The sequence below is a fragment of the Gopherus evgoodei genome, chromosome 4 (assembly GCF_007399415.2).
Source record: "Gopherus evgoodei ecotype Sinaloan lineage chromosome 4, rGopEvg1_v1.p, whole genome shotgun sequence".
NCBI lineage: Eukaryota > Metazoa > Chordata > Testudines > Testudinidae > Gopherus > Gopherus evgoodei.
In genome coordinates this window covers 10,505,861-10,533,048 of record NC_044325.1, presented here as the reverse complement: position 1 = coordinate 10,533,048, position 27,188 = coordinate 10,505,861, and the positions used below count along the sequence as shown (strand labels likewise).

At 41.3% G+C, this 27,188-nt stretch overlaps 1 protein-coding gene and 1 long non-coding RNA gene across 3 annotated transcripts; one reads left to right on the top strand and one right to left on the bottom strand.

Moving 5' to 3' along the window:
* The first annotated feature begins 844 nt into the window (after positions 1-844).
* Positions 845-16,852, top strand: GMFB (glia maturation factor beta). 2 transcript variants are annotated; one of them, XM_030562929.1, is made up of 7 exons: positions 845-950; positions 5,388-5,484; positions 6,111-6,160; positions 7,141-7,190; positions 8,036-8,118; positions 9,584-9,657; positions 12,614-16,852. In XM_030562929.1, exons 1-7 carry the CDS (start codon positions 948-950, stop codon positions 12,683-12,685), a joined length of 429 nt encoding a protein of 142 aa, XP_030418789.1. In that variant the 5' UTR covers positions 845-947; the 3' UTR covers positions 12,686-16,852. The 2 variants fall into 2 exon arrangements, with proteins under 2 accessions (XP_030418789.1, XP_030418790.1); XM_030562930.1 differs by lacking the exon at positions 845-950 and adding an exon at positions 4,177-4,445.
* LOC115651728 lies at positions 13,708-27,188 on the bottom strand. The gene is made up of 2 exons (XR_004000420.1): positions 26,348-27,188; positions 13,708-25,910 (listed from the first exon to the last, which is right to left on the bottom strand). It is a non-coding gene; the product is annotated as an uncharacterized LOC115651728 (long non-coding RNA).

Below are 27,188 nucleotides of genomic sequence, written 5' to 3'. Positions count from 1 at the left end.
ACTAGTCCGAATCAAATGAAATGGCTGTCACAGAATTATCTTAAAAATAATAGTCTTGTATTTTTAAAGCAGTTTCATGATTTGTAGAAGCCTGGCTTGTGATTTTTGAATGCTTGGCGTTGGACTGGAACAGGAGGGCAAAGAAACAACTCTTGTGGAGGGTGTGGGCAGATGGAGCAGCTCAGAGGCTGTGAATGGATGAAGTGGCAGATGAGGCCGCATGATGTGGGAGTGGAGGCCAGGAGACATAGATATGCAGGGGATGTGGGATGCTGGATAACAGATGGGAAAAATACAAATATATGGATAGGCTTTAGAATTCTGATCTGGGTTTCTAATAGGGAACAAGAAAAATCTAGTGGATCTGGTAACTGAAGACAAGGGGCCCTGGCCTGCAGCTCTAAAGCCCCTTTCAGAATGTGGCCCTGGGAGCACGGGTCAGAGGACTCAGGAGGAGCAGGGTCAGCCGGGGCTGGAGAGAAGCGGTGCTTTGAAGGGGAAAGCAGCCCGGTAGCGGTAGTCCCTGCCTGCGGGGGTAGGGGCAGCTTCTCCGCTCGCTCGTTCCCTCCCTGCTACAGCCACCCTTCCCCCACCGCAGCGCTCCTCCTGCTGCACCCCTCAATGGATCGTCTTGCGCACCCCACTTTAGAGACCACTGCTTAGCGTGGGACCAACCCCCCTGCCCCGCCTTGGCCGCGCCCGCTGCTCTCTCAGCGCACGGAGCCGCGCCTTGAGCACCATCTCAACTCTCCGCCAGGGGGGTGGGGGCGTGACCCTTCCCGCGACCCGTAGCCGGGTGAAGACCGCAGGCCGCTCCGGCCGGCCTAGCTGATTGGCTCCGGAGCTGCCCGCGCAGGCGCACTGGAGCCAGTCGCCGGGAGGAGGTCGGCGGCGCTTTCGTTCTTAAAGTGCGAGCGGAAGGGGCTGGTGGCGGCGGCGGCTGCAAAATGGTGAGCGGAGCCGCCTGAGGGAGCGGTGTCCGCCCCGCCCCGGGGGCTGCCGGGCAGGGCACTTGCTGGCGATCCCCCGGCCTCGCGGAGGGGGTGGATGCGGGAGGCCTGGGCGCTCGCAGCCGCCCTGCCTTGGGCACCCTTCGTCCCCGCGCTCCATCCCCTCGCGCGGCAGCCCCAGCCGGCGAGCCCGAGGCGGGGCCCAGCGGCCGCCCCCAGGGCCCGTCCTGTGCAGGGCTGCGGACCCGCTTGTAACTCAGGGCGCCCCCCGCGTGATGCGGCTGGGGGTGTGAGAAGCCGTGAGTCCCCGCGCTGGTTGAACCCCGGGACACGCTGGACGGAGCTCTCAGCCCCGCCTGTAGCTGTTTCCGTGGCTTCCCAGCACTCAGCAGACCGGGGAGGCTTGGCATGGATGTTGGGATGCCGGGAGAGTTGTGTGGATTTGTGTTGCCGTGAGGGTCTGTGTGTGCTTGGGGCTATTGTGTGTGCTGGTTGTGTTCTGCTGTGGGGCTTCATGATGAGCTGCACAGGTGATGAGTGAAGGGGGTGCTCTGCCCTTAGGGGCTAGGTGTGCTCGGGGCTCTATGTGTGCTCGTTGTTGACTTGTGTCTGGATTGGGGTGGGGTTCACGTGCACAGCTGGTGAGTGCAGGAGGGGTGCTGCAGTGAGGGGCTAGGTGTGTTTAGCGTTATTGTGTAGGTTGTGTTGGTGCTGAGAGAGTTATATGGGTGGTGAATGAGATGTGTGTTTGGAGTCATTGTGTGTGTGTGTGTGCTGGTCTTTAAAGAACTGTGGCAGCTGGGCCAAGTAAGCCACCATCTGTGTAGTCTCCTTCATGGAATCAATAAAACAGTTTTATGCAAATTAGCTGTAGAGTCAGGGTAGTGGTTGGCTGAATTGTCTGATATCACAGTGGCCCAGGAGTCTCGGTAGGTAGTATATAGATAAATGCCTTGCAGTGGGTGTAATTTATAAAGTCAAAATGGCAGAGCAGTTTATAAGTTACTGCAAATCCTGGTAATGATTGAACCTAATGATATTTGGAACAGAAAGCTCTCAGCCGTGCTTGTAGCTGTTTCCATTGCTTCATGCTGGCTCAACAGACATTCTAGGCTTCAGAGTGACAATCTTGGAATCTTATTGTATAGATGGAGCAAAAATTATACCTGAAACCAAATAGACAGGATCTGAAGAGGACAGGAGAGGTGGAATCCTGCAGGTGTGGTATCTAGAGTCACTGCTAGTGTATCACTGTTTTTCCACACGCTTCCCTTTGAGTTTGCTACTTTGTAATAACCTTTTTTGTTAGGTGGAGGTGTGAAAGGGGAGAAAGGGTTCTGAAATGATACTGTGTATGGAAACAAGATTGTAAACTGAGGGCTTGTCTACACTAGCAGTTAACAGTGCTGCAACTTTCTTGTTCAGGGATTTGAAAAAACACCCCCTGAGCGCTGCAAGTTGCAGTAGTGTAACGCACCAGTGTAAATGGTGCTGCGGTGCTGGAAGCTGTGCCCCTTGTTGAGGTGGGCTTTTTTTTAAGAGCGCTGGGAGAGCTCTCTCAGCACTGTGCCGTGACTACACAAGGCACATTCAAATACTTTAGCATTGCCAGTGTAGATTAGCCTGAGAAAGCTGCATCCTTTTTTCTTGAAGTAGAGTTCAGAAAGGTCACACAATGAGAAGTTCTGGCTCTGCTGTAACTGAAGATAAATGCTTCAGTTGAAACATGCATTTCTGAGCTTCTTCCTTACACTTGGTGTGTTGCTGGAAAGTGATCATTTGTGGCTGTGTGTGTGCCTATGGGGAAGAGGGTTATGAAAACAGTGTGACTAACTCTTAACAGGTTTCCATCTTGCCTTTCTACAGACATTACACAGAATTTTTTTTCATATTGCAAACGGTTTAAAAAAATCACTCTTCTGTGATCAGTTGGGAGGAGGGCAGCTGGCTAAGCTATCCTTTTTGGAAGAATTTAAAGTGTGGTTCTAGCCAGAAAAGGGACATGGTGTGTGTGTGTGTGTGTGTGTGTGTGTGTGTGTGTGTGTGTGTGTTTTTAAAAAAAACAAAAAAAAAAACAAAACACCCCCTTACTTAGCAGATTTGCTCTCTCTCTCTGCATAGTCAGTCATAGATCTGCTGGCTTTAGTGAAAGCATATTTATTTATGTTTACCTCAGGTGTTGGAGAGCTAGTTTAGCCAACAGGGAGTGAACTGGATTATGTTCCTCCTGTATTACAAACAGAATGGTTTGTTTAATTATATTTACAGGGCTAATTTGAGCCACCCGTGGAACCTCAGGGGACTGCACAAGTGATTTGGCCTGCAGTACTTTGTTTGCTATTTATGTTGGAGAGAAAAGAACTTAGTCTCTCATCCCAAAATGAGTTTGTGGAGCTGGCAGTTGGAAGAAATGTCTTACTTTCAAAATGGAAACACTTGATGTGCAGTATCACTTAGAAACAATTAACATGGATCACAATGCAAGATTTAATCACTTTCAGAGTAGAACCACACTACTATGACAGCAGCAGAAGTAGATGCTAATATTAGCCATGTGAGTGAGGATGATCCAAAATAGAGTCTGGAGAAACAAGCATGCAGCTGTCATTCTCATCCTTGGAGCAGCCAGGAGTCTGACAGAGAGTAGAGTGCTATCACAGCAGACTCATAGGTGGTAGAAGTCGTCTCCATTCCAGCAGCCATAGGGAGCAAACTCAAGACACTTTTCCAGAGGCTGATGAAGATGGAGTCCAAGATGCAGAGTCTAGAGACAGTGAGAGAATGCTAGGATGAAGTTTGCCCTTGCTCCCTTTTTTAGGGAGGAAACTCTCCTTTCTTCAATATTGGCCTCTAGTAAGGTGTCTGGTAAACTGCTCGAGGCCTAAGTTTAAATTTCTTCTGATCACTAAACTAGTGATTATTACTTTTATCGAATGATTCATTTAGTGGCTGCCTTCAATAATTTTAAAATTGTTGACTTGTATTTAAAGATAGGCTTTAATTAAAACCTAAGGCATGTCTGAGTACTTGCATGGAAACATTCGTGGGACTTGCTCTCCCTAGCTAATTCTTAGTTTTCTCCATAAAGAGGAATTTGTTATCTGTAAACTAAGATAAGTGGACTAGGACTTTGGTTTAGTTGCATATGGGCTCAGAACCTTACTTCAGTTTCTTTCTAAACTCTAATTTATTCCTTTAAGACTTTGCTCTTCATAACATGATCATTTAGCTTTATATATAGATTTTGTTAGCCCTGATTTCTCAGGAGTGAGTGTATAAAGGAAACTCCTATGTATGGTGGCTACAGTAGTATAACTGAGCTAAAGATGGTGAACTAATTTTTCTTCCTTCTGCTTGGCAACAGTGTTCTGGTATGCTTGGCATTCAGTCAAAGCTACCTGTGGTGACAGAACATTTGCTGAGTGGTGGAGCTGACTGTTATAAGAAGACACAAGAGGGAGTGTGTATAAAGAATGGTGCAGGAAATGGGCAGTGGTCAGTATAGTGCAATTACAAATTACACCTCTACTTCGATACAACGTGACTTGCTATAAGATGAATTCAGATATAAGGCGATAAAGCGGTGCTCTGGGGGGGTGGGGCTGTGCACTCGGTGGATCAAAGCAAGTTAATATAACGCCGTTTCACTTATAACATGGTAAGATTTTTTTTGTCTCCCAAGGAACGCGTTCTATCGAGGTAGCGGTGTATATATAAAATGGTTTATAACTTAAAGGGCTAGCTGTGAAGGAACTGATCACTTTCTTTCCTACCTTCAACAGGATAATTTTTCCAATACTTCATTTTAGATTTCACTAAATCTAAGTTTTAAAAAAAGGTGACTTATAAATATAATAGGGAAAGTGCACACTTTTATCATTTAATATAGTTTGTTAAACACTTTGTGTTAGGCAAAATTTGAAAGTTCAGAGTTCTGCTTTCATACCTAGCACCACAAGGCCCTGATTAGGGCCTCTAAATGCTATTGAAATATTAACAGCTCTTATTACTTTAAATATTCACAATGCTGTACTGGCATTAGTATATTAAATGTGTATTTAATAAGGGGTCTTATTTCAGGACTAAACTTGTAAAATCAGTTGCATATCTGATTCATTATTTTAACCTGTAAGTTGCAGAAACAGGGTTGCTTGATAAAGTAAAAGTATAGAAATTATTTTCTGACTTCAGGAATCAAGAATGTAAAGACATTTGGTCCACCTTTTTCTGATATTTAACTTTCCTTTTTTGGCCCAGTATGAAAAGATAAGACAGGATTTGTTTCTTGTGTACCACAAGTCCATTTTTCACTGTGTTTAATGCTTATGGGTTTTTTTGCACATCTGAATTTTATGCATGTTCTGAATCTTCAACTAACTTCATGTAGTCATATAATTTTGGGAGGATTATTGTTAACTGAAATTCTTTTTTCTGTAGAGTGAATCTCTGGTGGTTTGTGATGTTGCTGAAGATCTGGTGGAAAAATTGAGAAAATTCCGGTTTCGCAAAGAAACCAACAATGCAGCCATTATAAGTAAGCTAAAATCATTGCCAACAAAAGCAACAAGGTCTTACAGAAAATCTCTTCGATAAGTTTTAGCTGCTGCAGCAAAATGGCATGGACTATGCTTCTACTATACCACTAACTTTGAAATTTTTCCCATTCCCTCTTAACAATAGAACAACATTATTTTATGGTATGGAACTAAAGCTTTCAGAATAAAAGCTGTCACACTTTCTGTTAATAGAAATACTTATGTGCTTAAACATAGCTTAAAGTGGAAAAAGTTTACCACTAGCTGGAGGAAAAAGCCAAGACTTAGCCTATTTTAAGAATGTCAAACATACTCAAACCTAAAACGGTTATTTCAAAATTGCTAGTTTTGTAACAAAGTTTGGGGGGGAAAAGTCTTGACTGCACTGAAGTTAAAATTCCAGTTGACTTCCATGGGGCCAGAACTCCACTCACTGATCATTGTCAGAGGGGGCGGGAGAGAAGAGGGAAAGTACAAGATAATGTGTTAGGTGGGTTAAATAAAATCTGATTATTATATGCATGTAATTCTAGAAAAGTTGCAATTTTGACCTTTAATTAAAGTATGTGTGGAGACAGCACCCCCTATAGATGCACAGTTCACCTATGTTATGTTTTTATTATAGTGAAGATTGACAAGGATAAGCAGCTGGTGGTACTGGATGAAGAGCATGAGGTTTGTTATGTGAATTGTAAATAAGAATATCTTCAGCTTGGCATATATTCTTGCTGCTGAGGTACTGTCTTAGTGTCAAATTGTTCTCAAACTGTTAATCTCATTTGGGTCATGAATCTCCTTCAAATGTATGGTTACTCTGTGGGTGATGCATGACACACGATTAATTGAGGTGTACAGTAGCAATTGTTTGGATAATTACAATACAAGATGCTTTAAACATTAAAATGTTAATTAAATTATATTTGAATAAAAATTTATGTAAAAAGCATCTCTCTCCATTTGCTGGCTCTCTGGAAGAATTCTTGCTGAGCCTGTTGCTGACTTGCACTCTGGACTCTATGTTGACCTGCTATTAGTTAGAAGTTAGGATTGTCTTAATCCCTGTAGACAGGTGGAATAATAACTTGATCTCAATCTGCGTAGTGTTGGCTCACACAGGGACAACACAATCTTATGCAATGATTTAAGAAATAACTTTTTTACCACTCTCCCAGACTTAAAAAATGTAATATTTGAAGAGGAAACTATTGGCAACTATGAATAGTTAGGCTTGTTCACTAGTCCAGGAACTGGTCTCTTACAGATGGAGACCAAGGGGTAGATTTCAGAATCAGTTTGTATTGCTGGTTGTAGCAAATATTGCGCACACGTGTTCAGTAGCAGAGACTGAAATAAGTGGTGAGTGCCAGTATGTCTAACAGTAGAGTGAAGCCACAAAACATCAGTTTCTTAAACTGCTAAGGGCACAGATTTTTTTATATTAACATTAAATCTCTTATACAAAATTACTAAAGCAGTTTAGCAATCAATTAACAGTGGAATCTTCCTGTGACTGTTCCCATAGGATTGTTTTCAGTTTAGATATGTAACTGTAGAGGTAGCAGTGTCTTACTCCCATTACGCTTGTACTCTAGCCCATATAGTGTGTAGGTCTGAGTTCACCTATTGAAAGACTGCTTGTGTTTTAATATTACTAGGGCATTTCCCCTGATGAACTAAAAGATGAGCTGCCTGAGAGACAACCTCGATATCCTTTCTAATGTTGCTAGTATTGTTTTGTTTACTGAAGAAAATTAAATCGAAAATGCATTGGAAATTGGGGAAAAAAATGGAAAATTCAAACAAATATTTGCCCACAGTGGAAAGTCTCCCTGTATTCAAAAATTGATTACTTTTCATGATATATTTGGTAGTCACATGCCATTTCTTAGTGAAGACTTGTACAATAGTATAGTGAAGTCTCTACTTCTAAGACTTGATTACTTTCACCATGGTTTGAATGGCTTTCAGTCTGCTCTTTTGCAGGGCATTCAGCATGTTAATACAACAAAAAGATTTAAATTAATACTTTAGCTATAGGTTCTCCGTTTAAAAGGTTAGCAAAGTACACGAAACAATCCAGTGTTTGATGTGCAAAGAGCTACCAACAAATAGTTTGCCAAGAGAGTATGCAATGAGCAGCAAAAATTATCTCTTTAGAAAAAGAAATCTGACTACTTATGAAGTTTCAGCTAAACTAGATAATAAAAACGTTGTGGAGAGAAATAATTGGGAAATGACTTTATAGTGAAAAGGACAATATTGAGAACTAACATTTATTTTGCAAAATAGTTACACAAATCTCAGATGGGGATTATGTTACTGAAAAGCAGAGTAAAGCCTCCAATGGCTTAAACTCAAATCAGAAGAGAAACTGAGATGGAAGCAAGATGAAACGGTACAGAAACTGATGTATGTAAGCATCTTTTAGAACAAACGGCAAAGGGAGATTTATTTTTGCCTATATCAAGCTCAGCTAATGAATGTAAGGATTATGTTCTAAGAGATCAGTGAGTTGTATTTTTTTTTCAGTTTCCTTAACGTCAGAAAAACATTCATTGTGTATAGTTACAAGTATCAACATGATGATGGAAGGGTTTCTTATCCATTGTGCTTTATCTTCTCCAGTCCAGTCGGTGAGTAAACGTGAATAGTAGTTGCTATATCCTATACATGTGGAAGTTGTTCTATCTATGAAACAAAAAAGGCCTAATGCTTAAGATCAGTAGTTTTCACTAAGACCAAATTCATCAGTACGCGCTCTCTGGCTTAAAGGGGTTGCAAACTCACGGTAATGGCTCCCTGACAAACTTCTTTAGAGGGGAGTTCCTGGCAGGCACAGAGCCAGTGGTATGCTACTTCCTACAGGAGTGTCAAATATTCCTGTATCCCAGCTGCCAGAACAGCTGTTGCAGCTGGGACCCACATTAGAGCAATTCTCAGGCTGCCTTAGTCCATACCAGGGACCGAGTGGCCCTGAAGAAATCTAGGAATGGGGAGGAAAAAAGCTGACTCAGCACCCCAACTTTCTTGCAAGCTTTGTTCAGACATGGGGAATGAATTGGCCCCTTGAGATCAGGCTGCACTGTCTGATTGCAATAGGGTGGCTTTCTGCAGCTATTAAATTATATTGTAATCCTTGAGAGAGAGAGTGCATTGTTTTACCCTTCATTACTCTGCTTAACCCAGATGGGTGTTAAAGTTTAGCAATAAAAGTACGGAAAAAGGTGTGGATCTTCAGTAGTTAATTTATGTAACAAGTTATAAGCCATGCCTACGGTGTTAGGTTCTGCTCTGTTGTAAGATGCTTCACGGGAGACCTCATCTAGAATTGATTTCTGTAATTATTGTATCTTAAGATTTTGTTTCTAGAAGTTCCCCTCTATTTTCAGTGTCTAGTTAAAACTACTACAAAGAATCGGACATCAATGGCTTGCTAAATGAAATAAAGCTGGTCATATTTTTTTTTGTCCAATCAGTTTATTTTTCTTTGTCTTGCCCTGAAAGTTATTGTACAAGATTAGTGGCTAGACTCAGATAAATGCATTCCTTGTATAAAACTGCATCTGTGGTTCAGGAAGAAATGGGAATCTATTAGAAACAGCAGCAAAGGTAACTTGCTTTCTGATCGATCAACGCTCTTGTAGAATATAAGATAGCGGGAAGAAGTGATGGGTTTGGCCTGTGCTTTGCTGGCTGTGCAGTTTGAATTATGTCAAGTATCAGAGGGTAGCCGTGTTAGTCTGGATCTGTAAAAGCAGCAAAGAATCCTGTGGCACCTTATAGACTAACAGACGTTTTGGAGCATGAGTTTGAATTATGATACAATGAAGCTTAATAGTTTATCTTCCTCTTGAGTACAGTTTTAAGCAGAACTAGAGAGACAGCTAGGTATGGCCTCCGACCCAGCCCACTTTCACATCACTTTAATATAGTCTTGACAAGTACTAAACATTCGAAGCAAAACTCAAGATGATACTGTGTACAAAGACAATTGGGTCATTCTGTTGGTTGGAAACTTCCTGCATACAAGCTGAATTTGAAAAAAAAAATAAAAAAAAAATCTTTAACGGATTTGCTTTCCTTCCCCTACAACTACAGGATGCAAGCCTGAACAACAGATGATGTACGCTGGGAGCAAGAATAAACTTGTACAAACAGCTGAACTCACTAAGGTACAATTTAGTATCTAGCTGTACAGTTGCAAGAATCTTTCATAACAAGCAGAATGTGAGTGTACATGAGACTGTTCTGTCTTGCTAGTCTGTCACATGTACACAATCCAACAGGATCATTATGTTCTTGCATGTTTTAAATTGCATTCAGCAGGTGTCCATCTTGCAGGAAGCCTAAAAAGAGGAGAGTAAGCATGGAAATTGCTGAATTATTTTATTTATTTGTTCCTTTTTAAAAAGGACAGTGAGAATAGAAGTACGTTGTCTTGATTTAAAGATTTCAAATGGTGTGGTACAACCTCCATCTCTTGATTAAGTGTAACAGTGGCTAATTACCCTCACTAAAAATATGTGCTTTATTGTAGTGACCCTTTCATAACCATCACTGAAGCATGAAACACTTTAGGTGTCTATTTTCTAACAATGGTAGAATGGGTCTTGCCAACTTTATTGCCAACTGAATAAGTATCCTCTGGTTGGATAGTTGGTTCTGCCACTGTTGGGTCAGAAGTAGGAGATTATAAAATCTTCTCTGGACACCTGCAGGACACCTGAAAGTTAATGCTGAAACTCTCAGATACTGTTCTGCTTTCTTTCCCCTTCCCATCTTGGTTGCTACCTTCGCAAATCTTATACTTTAGCCAGGGCAGAATAGGCTTAGTGGTCTGGCCTGCAGTCAGCTCCACAATACATTTGGGAAACACCAAGCCTGGAGAAGAGACCCCTCCAGTTGGAGGGGAGAAGTGGGAGGAAGCAGGCTTTAGACAGCTGGCTAGTCTGGCAGAAGGAGACTGTCTCATAGGCCTGGAAGGAACTGAGGCATGAGAACTACAGCCTGCCAGAAAAGAGGGGAGACAAGCAGTGGGGTCCCCTGAAGAGAAAGGTGAACTCAGGCTATGCCCAGCTAATCCACTTGGTGAGTGGGGAAAACTGGTCAGGTTTCTCAGGGGCAAGGGAAGCTAGAGACCAGCTGCATGTGGGGGTGCCAAAAAAAAAGGCAACCACAAACCATTTGAAAACTACCTGGGGGAGGCCAAGGAATGGTTGAGTCAGATCTGATCTTCTGGGTACAGAGTGGGGTCAGTTCCAGGTCAGAGTGTTAACTTTCTGCTTCAGATTTAAATTTTTAAATGTGCTTTATTGATGATTCTCACTGAAGCTTGATTTTATTCTGGCTCATGCTAGGTCCTTCTCCTGATCTGACTCTTTTATACATGACTTAATCGACTTACTCCACTTCTTAGCAGCTTGGTAGATTAGCCTAGTTTCTGTTATGCTAGTCTGTGCTATCATATCGATTATTTTTTTGCATCTTTTACTTAATAAATCAATTTGCCAGTAGACAGCAGTGAATAACAGATTGAACATGAGAATGTGTCTGTAGACTGGTCCTGAGAGGATAGTGCAAAAGTGGAAATAAACAAAGGGACGAAATAAACAAAACAAAAACTTGGGGATTACTAAGAAGGTAGAATGGATGGGGAGGAGTAAACAGGTGATTCATGCCCTGCAATGGATAAATTCACTGATTTTATGTATTTTTATTATCCCTTTTTATTGTCAGCTGAATACTATAGTGTCAACATCAGCACACTGTGTGTGTGTGTGTGTGTGTGTGTGTGTGTGTGTGTGTACATGTATAGTACTGAAAAATGTGACTCTTACAATTTCCATTGGTCTTAATAGTATGGTCAAAATATCTTGCATTCTTCTATTAGTATATAGTATGTCTTTTCTTGCTAATAATTCAAACTTGATTCTCTACAACTTCAATTCTTTAACCTTGCTTGCATTAGATAAAAGAACGTTCTCAAGGCTCTGTGGACATGTTATTGATGCAACATTTTTTTTAATATTGACTTAGCAATTAACTGTCCTAAAAAGATTGTGCATCACTCAAATGAGTTGCAGTGATTCCAATGGGAGTGGAGTAGTGTAAAATTCATCTGTTCTGTGCCATATCAAAATCCAGAGTTACTTTCCTGCTAGGTATGTATTGAGCAGGGAATGGTGTACTTGTTTCTGTTTCATTTGCTGTATCAAGGCCTTACTGAAGACTCTCTTCTGCAAATCTTTGTATGTATTTAATACTTATCTAAGTACACCAATGAATACTGACACGATACCTTTAAGTATCAGATAAGCAAAATATTTTGGTGATACTTTGAGGGTTCTGCCTGCTTACAAGTAAATCATCTTGGGCAGAAAAAAATTAAAAGGCTTCGGAGTTAATTCAGCCCAGAATATAGTTATTGTATTGCAAACAGGAAGTACCTTCACACATTATAGTAAATAGATTAGCATCCCTGAGCTGTGACTGACAATGCCACTCCAGAGTCACTTAAGATTTTGTGTTATCCTTATTATATATAATATAGAACAGGGGTCCCCAATGCGGTGCCTGCAGGTGCCATGGCTCCTGTGGGGGCATCTAAATGCGGCTGTGTCCTGGTCAGCAGTCGAGCATCCGCCGAAATGTGCCAAATTTCGGTGGCGACGCCTCTGGATGACGCTGCTTGCTGCTGACAAGCGATGTCATCCAGAGGCATCGCCGCTGAAATGCCACCGAATTTCGGTGGCATTTCGGTGGATGCTTGACTGCTGCCACGGTCCTTCGTCTGGCACCTGCCAGACGAAAAGGGTGGGGATCACTGATGTAGAATCTTAAGAGAGCTACAAATGAAGGTAGCAAGTCCCAGAAACAGTAATTATGGCTCTCCATAACTTAACCAAATTGTAACATGTATTTCCATTAGGGTCTAGCGTTTTATTCTAGGTTATTAACCTGTCCTTGCAAAAACGTGCATGAAGCAAAATGCTAGCATGATGATTCCTAGTGTATGGTGACTATTCTTTAAAAGTACACTAATGCATTTTGTCAACAGAACTGTGGTATGTGTTCTTTTCTTCCAAGTACTGGAATATAAATATTTAACCTGATATAATTTTGTTTTAGGTATTTGAAATAAGAAATACAGAAGACCTAACTGAAGAATGGCTGCGTGAGAAACTGGGCTACTTCCATTAAGAGAACCTCTGTATTAAGTATTTATATACCATCCTGACAATACTGGAACCAGACATGAATATTTATGCCTAAAAATGCACTATATTTACAGCAGTTTCCTGCAGTATATTTCTCGTACAAAGTTTGGGAAAGGAGAGGAAGATTAGTCTCCGTGAAGTAAAACTTTGCAAAGTGTTTCCTTGTGTATAACTATAAAAGGAAATACTTTTCTGCAGGGATTCTCTTTTTGCACTCTTGTGACTAATATTTCTATAATTACTACAGTTCAGAAACTTAACTATTTACGAACATTTGGAAGCTGACACTAACTTTTCATGAGCTGCAAATACATCCTTTTGACAGATACTATATACTAGCAGTTTATATGTTGAAATAGCATACTTTGTTAAAATTGAGAATTTTTTTGAATTTCCCAAATTAGTCTATGGAAGTGTTTAATATTAAAACTGAAACCAAGTATTTATATGACAAATAACTTAATGTGAAAAATTCTTTTTAGGTCTTTTCAGGACTGATTCTCTTTAATTTTAATGAGTATCTCACTTGATTGTGAGTCAATTTAAATTTCAGGGCAAAGTTCTATGACCACTAGTCAGTCATAAACTAGTTTCTGTAAGATTATTTTATAACTCTTAAGGGCTTAATTACAATATTGGTTACATGCATTCTGGATTTTTACATGCAAGACTTAATATTACACTATTTATAAATTAACCTCTTCACTCACATTAGCTGTTATATGAACACCTGTTAATACTGTGTGCCTTTAATTTGTTAGCTTTAAAAGGACTAAGAATTTTACACTATTTACTCCAAATTTGGTAAAAACTAACCTTTGTTAAATGGTCTAAGTAACATGTTTTCTAATGCCTAGTGGTGCAATTAAACATTTATAAAATAAAACATACCTGGACTTAAAATGCCAGCTATCTGCTCCCATCAGTGAAGACCTGGGAGTGCAGGAGTTCAGAGCTCTTAAGAACTTGAGTGATTTAGAATAGTCTGATTTTTTTTTTTTGTTGTTGTTGTTGAGAAACCTTGGCCATATATAGACCTTGTATCTTTTTAATGAAAGGAGGTTTCCTAGCTTAATTGCTTGTCAGTTAAAACTACATTCCCGCTAGGACTTCTGCTCATAAGTAACCTCATTCAGTCTTTAAGTTTCATCTCTTTTTGGTAAAACAGCAAAAATTCTAATATGAAAATAGTACTTTTTATAATCCTGCTAAAAACTAACCCTTTAAAGGGTCTGTTTTTATATAAAGTAGAATAGTAGTTTGAGTTGGGATATCCTGTTTAGCCCATGCAGTGGCAAACAGGTACTCCTGTGACAGTATCTCAATTATGACTCACATGAGTGTTTGTCATGCTACTGAATAAGTGGCTTCTCATGAGCAGCTTCTAGTCATGAACAGCTGTAGCTTAAAGTATAGTTACCCTAATAATGTGTGTGCTGGTGAGGAGTGAATTAATCAGTTGTTAATTTGGGAGGCCAGTATTTCATTCTGTAAAACCTTTGCTGGGAGAATGCATGGTTTCTTGCAAACGCATGCTGCGTAAGAGTATTAAACGTGACTCTGTTTAAGACGACCATACGGACCCATGCAGTGCTCTTCAGTAGCAGCAGGTCATGTTTAGCTTGACTTATTGATTCCTCCTTCATACACACACACCTCTCAAACATAAGAGGGCTTTTCAGTGTGTACAGGTTATGATGTGATTGAAAGACCATTAGTTCAGTGTAGGAAAAGTGACTTTAACTGGAGGAAATAAGATACATCAACACAAGGATTGAACTGGAACAACATTATTTCCTCATCTCCCTGGACAGAACATGTATTGATTGTAAAAAATGTTCCTTTGTCTTTTTCATGTGCTACAGATCAATAGAAGCGATTTCTTTAGTGGCAGACTTGTATAAATAAGGCTTTTGTCTTTTAAATTGGCATTACTTTCAAAAGCAACTTAAAAAAAAAATCTGACTTGAAGGTCTTGCTTCACTTGTATTGCATGAACTATAAGGCATTGTGATATCAAAGTCCAGTAGGGCAGAAAGAAACTGCCAGTTGTGCTGTGAACTTGACATTCTTTAATATTCAGCCTAGCTTGCGGTGGGAAAACTGGATTTGTAAACCTCTAACCAGACCAATGTGCTTTGTATGCTATGTTGGACTGGCAAAAGCCACCTTACTACTTGCACAGGGTTAAGCAGGACAAATGCTCATGGGGGGGGGGGGGGAGGGAAATGTGCCCCATCAAGAAAACTTAATGTGTCTTTTTAGATGAAAACATGGGGTTTTCTGTGCTAAACTTATAATTGTACTTACAAATTAAGTGATTCTGTGAGACTCACCTGGGGTGTCACCAGTTCTCTGCACAGAGTCTCCTCCTGCCTTGATTCCCGATACCAAGAGCACTTCCTCCTGTTCAGTTCTTCCCATTCCTTTCTTCAGCACTTCACCATTCCACCCACCCCATTCAGATCTCAGATGTTCCTGCTGCCCTATCTTCTAACTTGCCTTCACTGCACCCCATACCCCAGAGTCTTCCCTTTATGCTGCTCCTCAAGAACCTCCATTGCCTAACTCCCAGTCATATGGAACTGCTCTGAAGACTGATGTGATGGGTAGGGCCTACACAGGCAATAAATTTCTAAAAGCCTTGGTGGATCAGGCAGCAGTGTTGCTCTGTAAGTTGTTGTCCCCTTTCTTCTCAGTTCTGCAGCGAAAGAGAGGGAAGTAACTGCAGCTACTGTGGGGGGAGTCCTTGCAGAGAATAGCCCTAAAACAGCAGCATATCTACACTTAATATATGTCAAGATACTGTGCAGTCTCCTGCTGCTCACTGTCCAGGTCTCAAGGTCCCAGGACTGGCTCTGAGATATGGTATTGTGCAGAACTACAGTACTTCTAAAGTAAAGGCATGACTAACCCCATTCAAATCTCTACTGTGGATGTGAGATTTGTAATGCTGTCATATCGCTGACTGTTGTTCAAACTGCCTGTCTTTACGACTACCCATGAAGATTAGCAGCAGGCAGATACATAGTGTTCGGAAAGCCAGTATATTCTAACTTTGCTTATTGTTAGTTTAATTTATGCCTGTCTGATGTAACCAAACTCCTCTCTTCTCTGCCAGTGTTTCGGAGATCTCTTTAAAAGAACTCAAAATATGGGATAGAGGCGTGCTTTAATTATCACAAGACTTGTTAACCTTTGTAGCTAAAGGTCACTCAGCATTTCCATTAGAAACTCCTATTTTTTTTTTCAGGAGTCAATAACTCAGCCATAAAAATGTTTCCTGACCAGAAACTTTACTTAAAGCTCTCTAATAAGTGTTGGTTTTTCTGCCACACTTAATTTGGCTGTTTTAAATTTCAAATAGGTGTATGGGGCAGGGGGGAGAATCTCTTGTAATCCTGTGTGTGAGGAAAAGCCAAACTGACTAAAGCATGAGCGTTTTTGCATGTTTTCACTTCATAAGATGGACTGGTTCTATTGCATATGTTTGTGAAAAAATTAAATGCGATATTTGGTGGTTTAAAAGTATTCCTCGTACTATGTAGCCTCCCTTGATAGAACAGAATGCCAATAATGCTGGGACCTACACCTTCCACTGTATTGTGTAAAGGTGCCTTGTACATCCCCACTGAGCTGAGATTTGTGTCTTAAACTATAAAATGACGTTTAGTCCAGAAGTTGCATTAAATTAATGCTAAGGGTCAAAGTTAAATGTGCAAAAACAAGAAAATTCCGATTTAAAAAAATGGCTCTAATTTCTCAGTTGTGCTCTGGAATGTGAGCATGTCACAGCATTCTGCTCAGACTGCAAAAGTGAGTTGTGATGGGAGTAAAGGCTGCAGTGGACGCTTTCCATTTCTTTCTCTGCATTTATTACATTGGTCAGGTGTACAGTGTTACCTTTGGGTGCTGATTATATATGCCAGGGCAAGCTGCCGGTGCTACAGCTGGTAAAAAGATCAGGAGCCTTGGAAATATTGATGGTCAGTCTTATTAATCTAACAATTCCATGTAACTGTTAATGCCAATAACTGGCGCAACTTCCATCAGGTATTTAGTCTCTGCTAGTTCACACTGCATGTTTATTTTTAAACCAAATCGTTTGCTAAGCATGGTGCTTGTACTGGTTTAAATAAAATGTGAATACACAAATCACTATTCTGGTTCTTGTTTTAGCTGCCTACAGAATGCTGGGCACATGGCCCACATGCAGGCTAGCCACAATAGGCCTTTATTCCATTCTCCTTTAAGCAGCAGGCACTGTGTGAGTAGCCCTTCTGGGGAGAGGAGGAGCTAGTGGACCTGGTGGGTGGGAAGAGTACAAGTGCCATGCCATGATTCTTTCCTCCTCCACCTGTGGGATCAGGGTTGACTGTGGCAATTGGGGAGGTCTCTACCTCTTACCCCTATGAGGCTTCGTCTTCCATAAGATAGGGCTAACTTTGTTGCCCTTAACTAACATAGTCACAGCGAGGGGGAAGCAAATGGAATCCTGATTCTCCATTGCCTTGGGTCATAGTAAAAATATGAACAAATTGGAGTAGTAGAACTTTTCACACCTGTGCCCCAGGAGTATAAGATGACACAGTCAAGAATGGGCCTTAGCACAAATAATACTTGTGGCTGTGGGGTTTCAGGGCAGCAGTCATTAGACCCCTTTTTAACGGAACCATGCTACCATGGACTAAGTTGATCGAGTTCATCGCTTTGATTCCATAAACCTGCCTCTGCTCCCAGCTAAATTACTCAGAGGAAGCTAACTTCTACAGCATAGTTATGTGTGCACACATAACTAAGTCAGTATAAGTTGTAAGTATGAATAAGCCGCCCCCGCTGAGCGATTGTAAGTTACATCAACCCAAGCACTAGTGTGGACAGCACTATGTCTGCAGGAGAGCTTCTCCCACTAACATAGCTACTGCTGCGTGCAGGGGCTGGAGTAATTAAGTGGAGGAAAGAGTGCTCTACCACCAACATAGTGCCAGCACTAGGAGCACTATAGTGGTGAAGTGCATCGCTGTAAGCTCTGTAATGTAGCCATAGCCAAGCTTTCCCCTTCCTTGCCTACCTCTTCCTTTTGATCTAGCTCTGCCATTGATTTAATTCTGCTGCCCTAGTTCTCAGCCCCCTCCCTGCTCTCTGCCAGAGAAGGTTCAGATGACTTTTGTACATCCTTTCTCAGTCACCTGAGATGGCAGGGGGGAGGGAGTTGCAACATGGCCAATCTAGGGAGTCAATAGAACAATAACCTGCTAACATTCGAGAGGCTGCAAGGAAATGCTGTGAATAAGCACAAGTGCTTATCAAAGCAGAAAACCTGCAGTGAGAGCTGTTTGTAGCTGTAAAAATGGAAACTCTTTGGATTTTGTCTCTAGACCTGTGACTGTTTGGCAGAGCAGTCCTGTAACTACTGCATGAAAGATTCCTCACAGTGCACTCCTTTGGTGCTGGAAGCCTGCCTGTTACTTCTCTACAGTGGCGAGCCACATGGGCAATGAGACAACTGCCTTTGTGTGGATCCACACTATCACTTCTTCTGTCCCCACTCTGTCTGGAATTGCAGAATATTTAGAGGAAGAAAGTGAGTGGTGGTTGGGGATGTTATCCTTGATATTGTATTGGGGTCTGAGGTCCTAGCAGCGATGACAGATGCTGCTATTAATGGTTCGCATCATTAATGTAGAGTTAAGATTGCCTTATGAAAGCTTGTGCCATTCCAGAACGCTGAGTTTCAAACATCTGAAAACCAGGAAGTACAGAGTTAAGGTAAATGCCTACTGTGATAGTCTGTAGCCCCATATTCATCCCTCTTGCAGGACTGTTAAATTTTGTACAAAGCATACTGTGTAAGGTATCACTTGAAAATTCATGATTTGCTGATTGTTGTCACACATTTTACCAGGACAATACTGTATATTACCCAGACAAGTTCAACAGGGACAAAAGGCTAGCCAGTGCCTCAGCCAGGTGCCTGTGAGATCAAATGGACCACTGCCTGATTGAGTGGCCACTCTTGGGCAAGAGAGAGCTACATTTTGACAAAGCAGCAATTAAAGTTCCTGACTATACCAATTTTCTGTCTCCTGAACATCAGCTGGAGATAATTCTTGCACAAGAGAGAGGGCTATAAATGGAGAAGTTAAACCCTCTCCCCCGCAATCTTCTTCCCCTTGCTCTCCACCAATGGCATCATCAAGACTTGAACAAGGAAGCAGGATTGGACTGGAGGGGTGGGGTGAGATCTTGACTGAAAGATGTTCAGCCAGTAAGACAGCGGGAACGTGGTGAGAGAGACTTAGCTTGTTGGTTGTGTTTTGCCTTTTATGTCCTTGTAACCAATTCTGACATGCCTCATTACTTGGAGTCATCTATTAACTATAGAAATAGATTTTAAACTTGTTTTATTCAGATCAGGGTGTTTTGGATAGAAGTGGTTGGGGAAACTCCATTTGGAATAGCAAGATGTGTGCATACCATTTTCAATTAATAATAAAATGATGGATTTAAGATGAGCTTGTGTTGTCCAGGAGTGTGCTGGGCAGTACAAGATGCCCATTTCTGAGAGAGAGTCTGGGAATTTTGCTGATGGTGTTCCCCTGCAGTTTAGTTCATGAGTGGCTGGCTACAGCACTCATACAACGTAGCTGGGAGTGATTTACATGCTGGGGGCTGTGTGAGCTGACAAGGAGTTGCTCTCACAGCAAAGCAGTGTAAAAGGCATCCCAGGTTGGAGAACTGAGGGGACACAGCTGTTAATCAGTCCAGATTACACCCTGGGGAATGTCACAGTAAGTAACCACTCTTGGTAATTGGATGGGGGTGGTGTTTGGCTCCCTAGAGGTCATAGGAACCAATTTGGGATTGTGGGATGTTTTCTGCCAAAATGATCAGCAGTGAAGTCGCTACAGATATGAATGTTTAATTTGTTGTTGTTAGGTTTCAGAATCGACATGACTGAGATGAATGGGCAGTTCACACCTCTGAGCTGTTGCTTATGGTAGACAACACTGGACAAGCTTATGCTCCATTTGTGGTTTTCAGGGTTTCCTTTACAACCATAACTGTTTATGAATGCTTATATTCTGAAGTGCAGTTTGGTGGCAAATTTGACAGCTGTGTAATACATGGGGCTCTGACTTTTGCTTTATCTTGTTCCATATATATTTATTGATCATGACACTTTTGTATGAAAGTTTAACTGAGCAATTACTCTATTCAAATTTTCTATCAACTACTGATCTTTATCACTTGTGAGGTAGCAAACTGAGAATACTGGTTCTGGTCCACTTATTGATCTTGATTAGCAGGAGATGAAAAGGCCACTGCTAACCTGTGCAGAAATATGCTTTTATCACTATCCCTTTCCTCTATTCCCTCCTGTCACTCACATAATAGTGTGAATAAAGACTGAAGGGTCTTAAATTAAGATTGTATAAATGCTTTGGAACAAGGGCTATCTATGGTACATCTTTACAGCACCTAGAACAATGTAGTCCTTGGTGTGGTTGGAGGCTCTAGACAGCTACTCAGGACACCAGGAATTAAAGCAAACTTTTTTTAAGAGTAGATTTACAAAATAGGTGAGATCATCAGCCTCTTTCACCTCTTGATTATTTCCCCACAACCATTTTGTAATATGCCACTCTTTTGGGAACCTCAAACATCCTTTCAGTTAGGTAATTTTCACTGTTCATGTTGCAGAGATGTCTCCTACCTAAATTAACTGATCCTCCATTGAGATTATACCTAATATGACTGCTCTAATAATTTAGCTGTACTAAACAAGCATTCCCCAGCAGGAAGCTAGAATAGCACAGAGGGTTCGGGCAGAAAAGATGTGGATGTTTGGGATAGGTACATGGTAGTCCCCCTCTCATTGCAAATGTAGTTCTGCTCGTGTGGGTAAAAGCAGCATAGGGGTTTTCTGGCAGGAACATACTATCCATCCCTGCTGCTGCAATGGCCTATAAGGCAGCTAGCTCCAGGAGCCTGGCTTCTCTGTTCTCTTGGCACTTAACTAAGCTACAATGAAACCCTGCTGCAGAGCAACATGTGCTGTAACATTCTCAGCAGTGGAGAAATAGGAAGGGGCGGGGTTTAGAAAAGACCAGGGGAGAAAAACTAAAAGGGTGTGTGGGGGCGAAGGATACATCAGCAATTGTTTGTGCAAGGGGGTCAGGAGATAAAGGGGACCCAGCTGCCCACCTGTCTGAAGGGAGCTCAATACAATCAGAATAGGGCAGGAGTGATCCTTTTATGCATCCTCCGTATAAAGATTTATTATTTAATACATAACCAGTTGGAAAATCCTAATGCCTGCCCTGCTCCCCCATGCTGTGCCATCTGCTCTGACATCCACAAATCCTGCTTTGATTTGTGAATGTGATTAATTCAACTAGGAGGACTGGCTAGCTCAAGGGATCCCCTAAAGATATTGACATGTACTCTACCCTTAACTGTGAGTGTGCAATTGTTTGCCTCAGAAATGCTAAGCAAACTGCCAGCTAGGTTTGTGGAGGAATGGTCAAGTATATGCAACTTCTATGCAGCACATTCTATCTAGTTTAGATCTTTAGAGGCCCTCTCACCACAATATCCTACGATCTATAATGTATTTACTCTCACTACGCCTCTGTGAGCTACAGAAGTGCTCTTACCCCCATTTTACAGGTGGGGAACTGAACCACAGAGAGATCAAGGGCCAGATTTGTAAAGGTATTTAGGAACCTAGTAGGATTTTCATTTTGAAATCAACAGAATTGGATGTGTAAGTACTGCTGGGTATTTGCCTCATTAGGCATCTAAACACCTTTAAAAATGTGACCCCAAGTGACTTGCCCAAGATCATGCAGGAAGGCAGAGTAGGGAATCAAACCCAGCTTGCCTGAGTCCCAACTTACACTAACCATTCAGCTATTCTCCCTACAGCTAGCCTGTTCCTTAAACCTAACATATAAGGTAGGTTCTAGAACTCCTCTTCCCTCTACCTTCTCCTCCCTCATTTTTCTCCCCCCAATCCAGCTCAGCCCAATCAGTACAGTATCCCTCATTACTTATTTTGATAAATTCAATGGTTGAGATTTTCAAAGCAGTGTAAAGGACTTAGACGCATTTTTTCTTTAAGATGTCAATCCAAGGTCCTTTGCCCACAAACTTTCGGTTTTCAATGTGCTGCTGATTTTTCGTATAGAAGGTACATAATTGCCCTGTAAGAGTTGCTGGGGGGCGGGTGGGGACTGAAGGTTGTGACAGTTGGGTTGGGATTTTTAGTTCCTGGGATGGCAGGGGACATGACTGGAATATTGGGTCCCCGAGGTCAGCTGAGGATTTTGGCACTAGGGAAGGGGCTGCATTTCCCCTTTCATCCCTCCTTTTGGGCAGAGGCAGTGGTGACTGATTTTTGAGGAGGATGCTTGAATTTCTAATTCTCCATCCCAGTAACTAGCAGTTCATAGTGCCCTGCCCCAACATCTTCAACTGCATCCAGTAGTCATGGGTAAGTGTGTGTTTCTGCTGAAACAGTCACTAGTGATGTGTTGAGTTTAAATGTTTAGTTCAAACAAGGTTAGTTAAATGACATTTAAAATGGAATTAGGGATAGGAGTTACCATCACCTTGAGAAGAATGGGGGTGGTTCATACCTAACTAGAACTAACAGCGCTGATATCTGTAAATTCATGCTGATGTCACTGCATCAGTCTACATTTGGTTCACAATTTGAAATCTTTCTCCAATCTAACGAGTTAGAATTAGTGGAATTTTCAAAATGGTCATTGACTTTAAATAGCAATTATTGGGCCCTTTGCACAGCCACATAGTCACATTACACACACAGCCTTAAATTTACCGGTATCCACAAAAAAGAGCTCTATATAGGAAGAAGACAAGCTCTCTTATTAGAATGCTAGACAGGGTATGTAGCTATCCCAGTCTATTCAAAGAAAATTGATTGTCTGTAATACTAAGTATTGGAGGGATTGAGGACATCATTAGATCCCCTATCCAAAGGTTGCCTGCTGTTGCAATACATTTAGAAATGGATTTTTACAAGTGATTCTTTGGTTTAGGGGGAACTTTTCTTTTCCCTTCACATAAAGAATTCATACCATTAACTGGCTTACATGGCCAGACACACGGTGGCATATAATAAATAGGAACTCATCAAGGTTGGTCAAACAGCCCAACTAGAAAGGATCCTAGCAAATTTGAAAAAGGAAGAAAAAAAGTTGGTGTGATGACATGTCTAGGAACCTTTCCATCCAATCAGTCTACCCAGCTTGAGAGTATTAATGTCCTTAAATAGTAAATAGAGTAATTCTGATCAAAGATTTTTCCTGTTGTGGATTTTCCAGACTCATAAGGTATGTGGAAGAGTGGTCTCTACTAAACTGTATACACGTATTTAGGCTCAATGGTGAAATCCAAACCCTATTTAAGTCCATGGGAATTTTACTGTATACTTCAACAGAATCAGGTTTTCATTCAATATCTTTACCTGGGCTCTTTTGTTATTTTGTGGATATTGGATTGATGCTCAAGAGAAATGGTTAGCTTGTGCATTTGTACAAGCTAGGAACCAGTTGCATCAAATGGAACTGTTCTTCCCTTCCTTGTATCACCAGAAACTGAAACATGGGATTGATTGAAGTCACTGTTAGGTGGAATAACTTCAAGGTACTTGGTAAACGGGACACTTGTCGATCTTTGACATGATGAACATGTGTAGAACATCTCTTATTCGTCTCCTTTTTTCTGTATATCTGTTTACTTTTGGACTTTTCACTTTTTCTTTTTGATTATAGCATATTATTAAAATTTTCTCTTGTGCTTTTAAAGCCAATTAAATAAACAAATGAGGCTTGTCTCCTATTAATAGGTACTAGAATTAAAAACCTGCTGTGTGTGACAGATCCATAGTACAACAGCAAGTGGGTGAAATGTCACAACAAACTAATGCTTGAGAGAAAATACTTGGCAGTAATATTTGAAAACTCAGATGCCATTTAGTGTCTTCAAAGTATAGAATTGGAAAATGTTATGCTATGTTATTGGATAGATTTGGTGCTTATGAAAGTGAGTATTGCCTAGGTATAATTCAGAGGAAGTGCTGTGTGATCTCATCCTCCCCCTGCTCTGCCAATATACTACAGTCATGAGCTGCAACAGGCCTGCCATACCAGTGCTGGGGTAAACCTCCCTTAAGATCAGACTATGAAACATGCTGACTTATGCCTGATTATATTATTTTTATGATGTGGACAGATGCTTTCTAGGGATTTACAATGAAATCAACTAACTGACATTTTCACTTGGGATTTGAACTAAGATTAAAATCCATGCATCTATAAGTAAAAGGATAACGCATTAAAGCTTATATGTCTCCTGCCAGCCTCCATGCTGTGATCCTTAAACATTTGTTTACTGTATATATAATTTTTGTGGTTTATATGAAGTATATACATGAAAATTTCTGAGAAATTAGTATCAATTGTTGGGTGATCTGAGAAATGAAATATATAAATGAAATGAGCATTGATTGACCATTGTCCCTAGAACTATTTTTGAAAATGTTTTCTCTATTGTCCTAGAAAGATAATCCTGACTGTAAGTAATCCTTCACTGAACAGATCCCAGTGGTAAACCAACTGCAATGTTATACTTTCAGTTTTCCCTGCAAAATAATTAAATTTCAATGACTTCCACAAATGTGTGTAAGTATTAAAGCTGATGAAACACATTCTTTTGAAGCAGGAATAATATAAATTCAGTATATTGTTAAGTCTGTACTGTATTTATTGCACATTTTATTGTAAATGCCAGCAATAACATTAGCAACACTATTGCTTATGTAAAATAAATATTTCCTCCTTCTTTTCCCCTTCATGTTTAGGCTAAGAGGGGGATACACCTAATCTAAAAATACCAACATCTGTTATCATAAAGTCATAAAACTTTAGACAAGAAGAGACCACTCTATCATCTACTCTGATCTCTTGTATATCACCGGCCACGGGGAGTGATATAGGGTGTGTACTTACTGAGAGCTTGAAGGTGATAACAGCATGTCTCTCAGCAGGACTTGGGAGGTTTCCTGTCTGAATAACATTGTAGGGTTACTGCCCAAAGCAATCGCTAATATTGCAGGATTTGTTTAACTGAGGAAACAATGGACATACTGAATAAAGCTGTAGCTAATGATGGTCTTGATGTCCCTGTGTCCTTTGCTCTAAACAAGGTAAATACACATTTCCTTTATATATTTGCCCTGGAGAGGTTATGCTACTGCTTCTCTTCATCTCCAGTTTAAGCCCTGTCTCAAATACAAAATTAAGTTGACCTAACTTACGTCAGCATGTAACCACTACAGTAATTACATCACTTGTGCATGTCTACACTTTGCTTCTTGAGTTGGTGGTGTGCCTCCTTACCAGGCGTTCTTGTGTTGATTGTACTGTCAGTATAGGGTATTGAGGGACAGCTACTGAAAGCCTGTAGCAGTTAACATAAGCAACACAGCGTCTACACTGACACAACATTGACCTTTATTCTATGCCACAAGTGGAGTTTTTAAGTAGGTGTAGTGGGGCATTTGTCAGTGGAAGTGAAATTTAAGTGTAGATGCTGCCAGTTAGGTCAATGTAAGGCAGCTTATGTTGACATAACTCTGTATTATAGACCAGACCTAAAACTTCTTATTCCCCTACATCATCACATACAACAGTCCTGCATGCATCCACTGTTGCCTCTTCTGATGGAAAGAGCCCTCCAGCTGGCAAGGGTGAGCAGTTTGGAATAGGGAGGAGGTCAATCAAATGGCTTTGCTGGTTGTGAGTTCAATCTTTGAGGGGGCCATTTAGGGATTTGGGGATTGGTCCTGCTTTGAGCAGGGGGTTGGACTAGATGATCTCCTGAGGTCCCTTCCAACCCTAATAATCTATGATTCTATGTTTGTACCAGCCTGAGAGCTCATAGTAGGCCACAGTGATTATACCCCCAGCAGAAGTAAGGGGCATGAGTCTGGTATGCTGACAGAGATTGATACCTAACCAAGGAATATGGTAGCACGAAATAAGCCACACACGCAATGACTTACTGGATGGGAATGAAAGTTCAGCAGCACATTCTTCCCAAGCGCGCACAGGCAACCAGACACACGGCTACAAAGAATGGTAGTGAGTGATTGCCAGTGTTTCAAGCAGGGGCTCCTATAAAAATATGCTGTGTCAGCCATTAATACAAATGACATTCCCTAAGCAAAAACCACTCCTCCTGCCACCATAAAAGGCACCAATTACATATGCCTCACTGCTCAGAGTACTGATAAATCTCTTGCTGCTTATTCCTTTCTCACCTCCCCCCTTATCTTTCATCAATCCTTGCACCACCAGAATGGTTCTCTCACACACACATGCGCACACACGTGCTCAGTTTTTAGTGATTTTTTTTTTTTTTAAATTCAGTTTCCACATCACCCGAGTCCCACTCCTGATCTCTAGTTATGGGTTACTTTAACCAGATACCTACTACCCAGAGCTCATTCTAGAATAATTTATCTTTATTACCTGAACTCACAATACACCCACTGCAGTCTGGTAAAGGACAGTGAGACTAATAAGGAACTCATAGTATTTGCATTGCTTACCCTGGGCCTTGTAGAACAACCTGAAGTGTTAGCACTAGCCTTCATCTTCACCATCACCTTCCTCCTCGTCACTAGCGACACTCATCCTAGTGTGTGATACTATTTTTTTTTAAATTGAAACTACTTGCATATGACTGATATAGCAGGAAAACACCTGAAGTTCCCCTCAAACAGTTTGTTTTTTCATCCTGTTGTAGTTGCTGTTTCCTTTGAGTAAATCCTAAATTATATTGATATTTGGATTGTACAACTCTTTTCCTCAGAGTCCTTCATAGTTCTTAACTGGCCTCTAATCCATCTTACCCTTTTCCAGCCACAGTATGCTAACCTTTTAAGATCTTATCTGCTGTGTCACTGTATTTATTTTCATTGTATGTCTGTCTTCCATGGCTCAGTCTTGTGTTTATTCAAGAAGAACTGGGTTTTTGTTATCTAACTTCAGAACTTTAGGCTAAATTCTGTGTTCAAATGGTAACAATATTGATGTTTTTCTTACTAGTCAGTTTCACTTTGCTCAGTTTTGTGTCCAACTGTGTTACATGTTCTCTAGGAGCAGACGGGGCCAAACTACGGCCCACGGGCCGCATCCGACCCACAGGACCCTTCCCTTTGGCCTCTGAGCTCCTGCCAGGGAGTGGGTCAGAAGAGGCTTGCAGAGAAGCCAGCCCACCTCCCCACAGCACAATGAATGGGGCGGAGGCTAGCCCTTAAGCCCCCGCTTCTGCTCCCCTGTCTCCCTCCCTCGCAGTCGCAGCTTCCCCCAGTGCCTGGGCAGCGTGGCTGCAGCCCCAGCTGGGCCGCATGGCTATAGCGCTGCCAGACCTGGTGCTCCAGGGCAGCA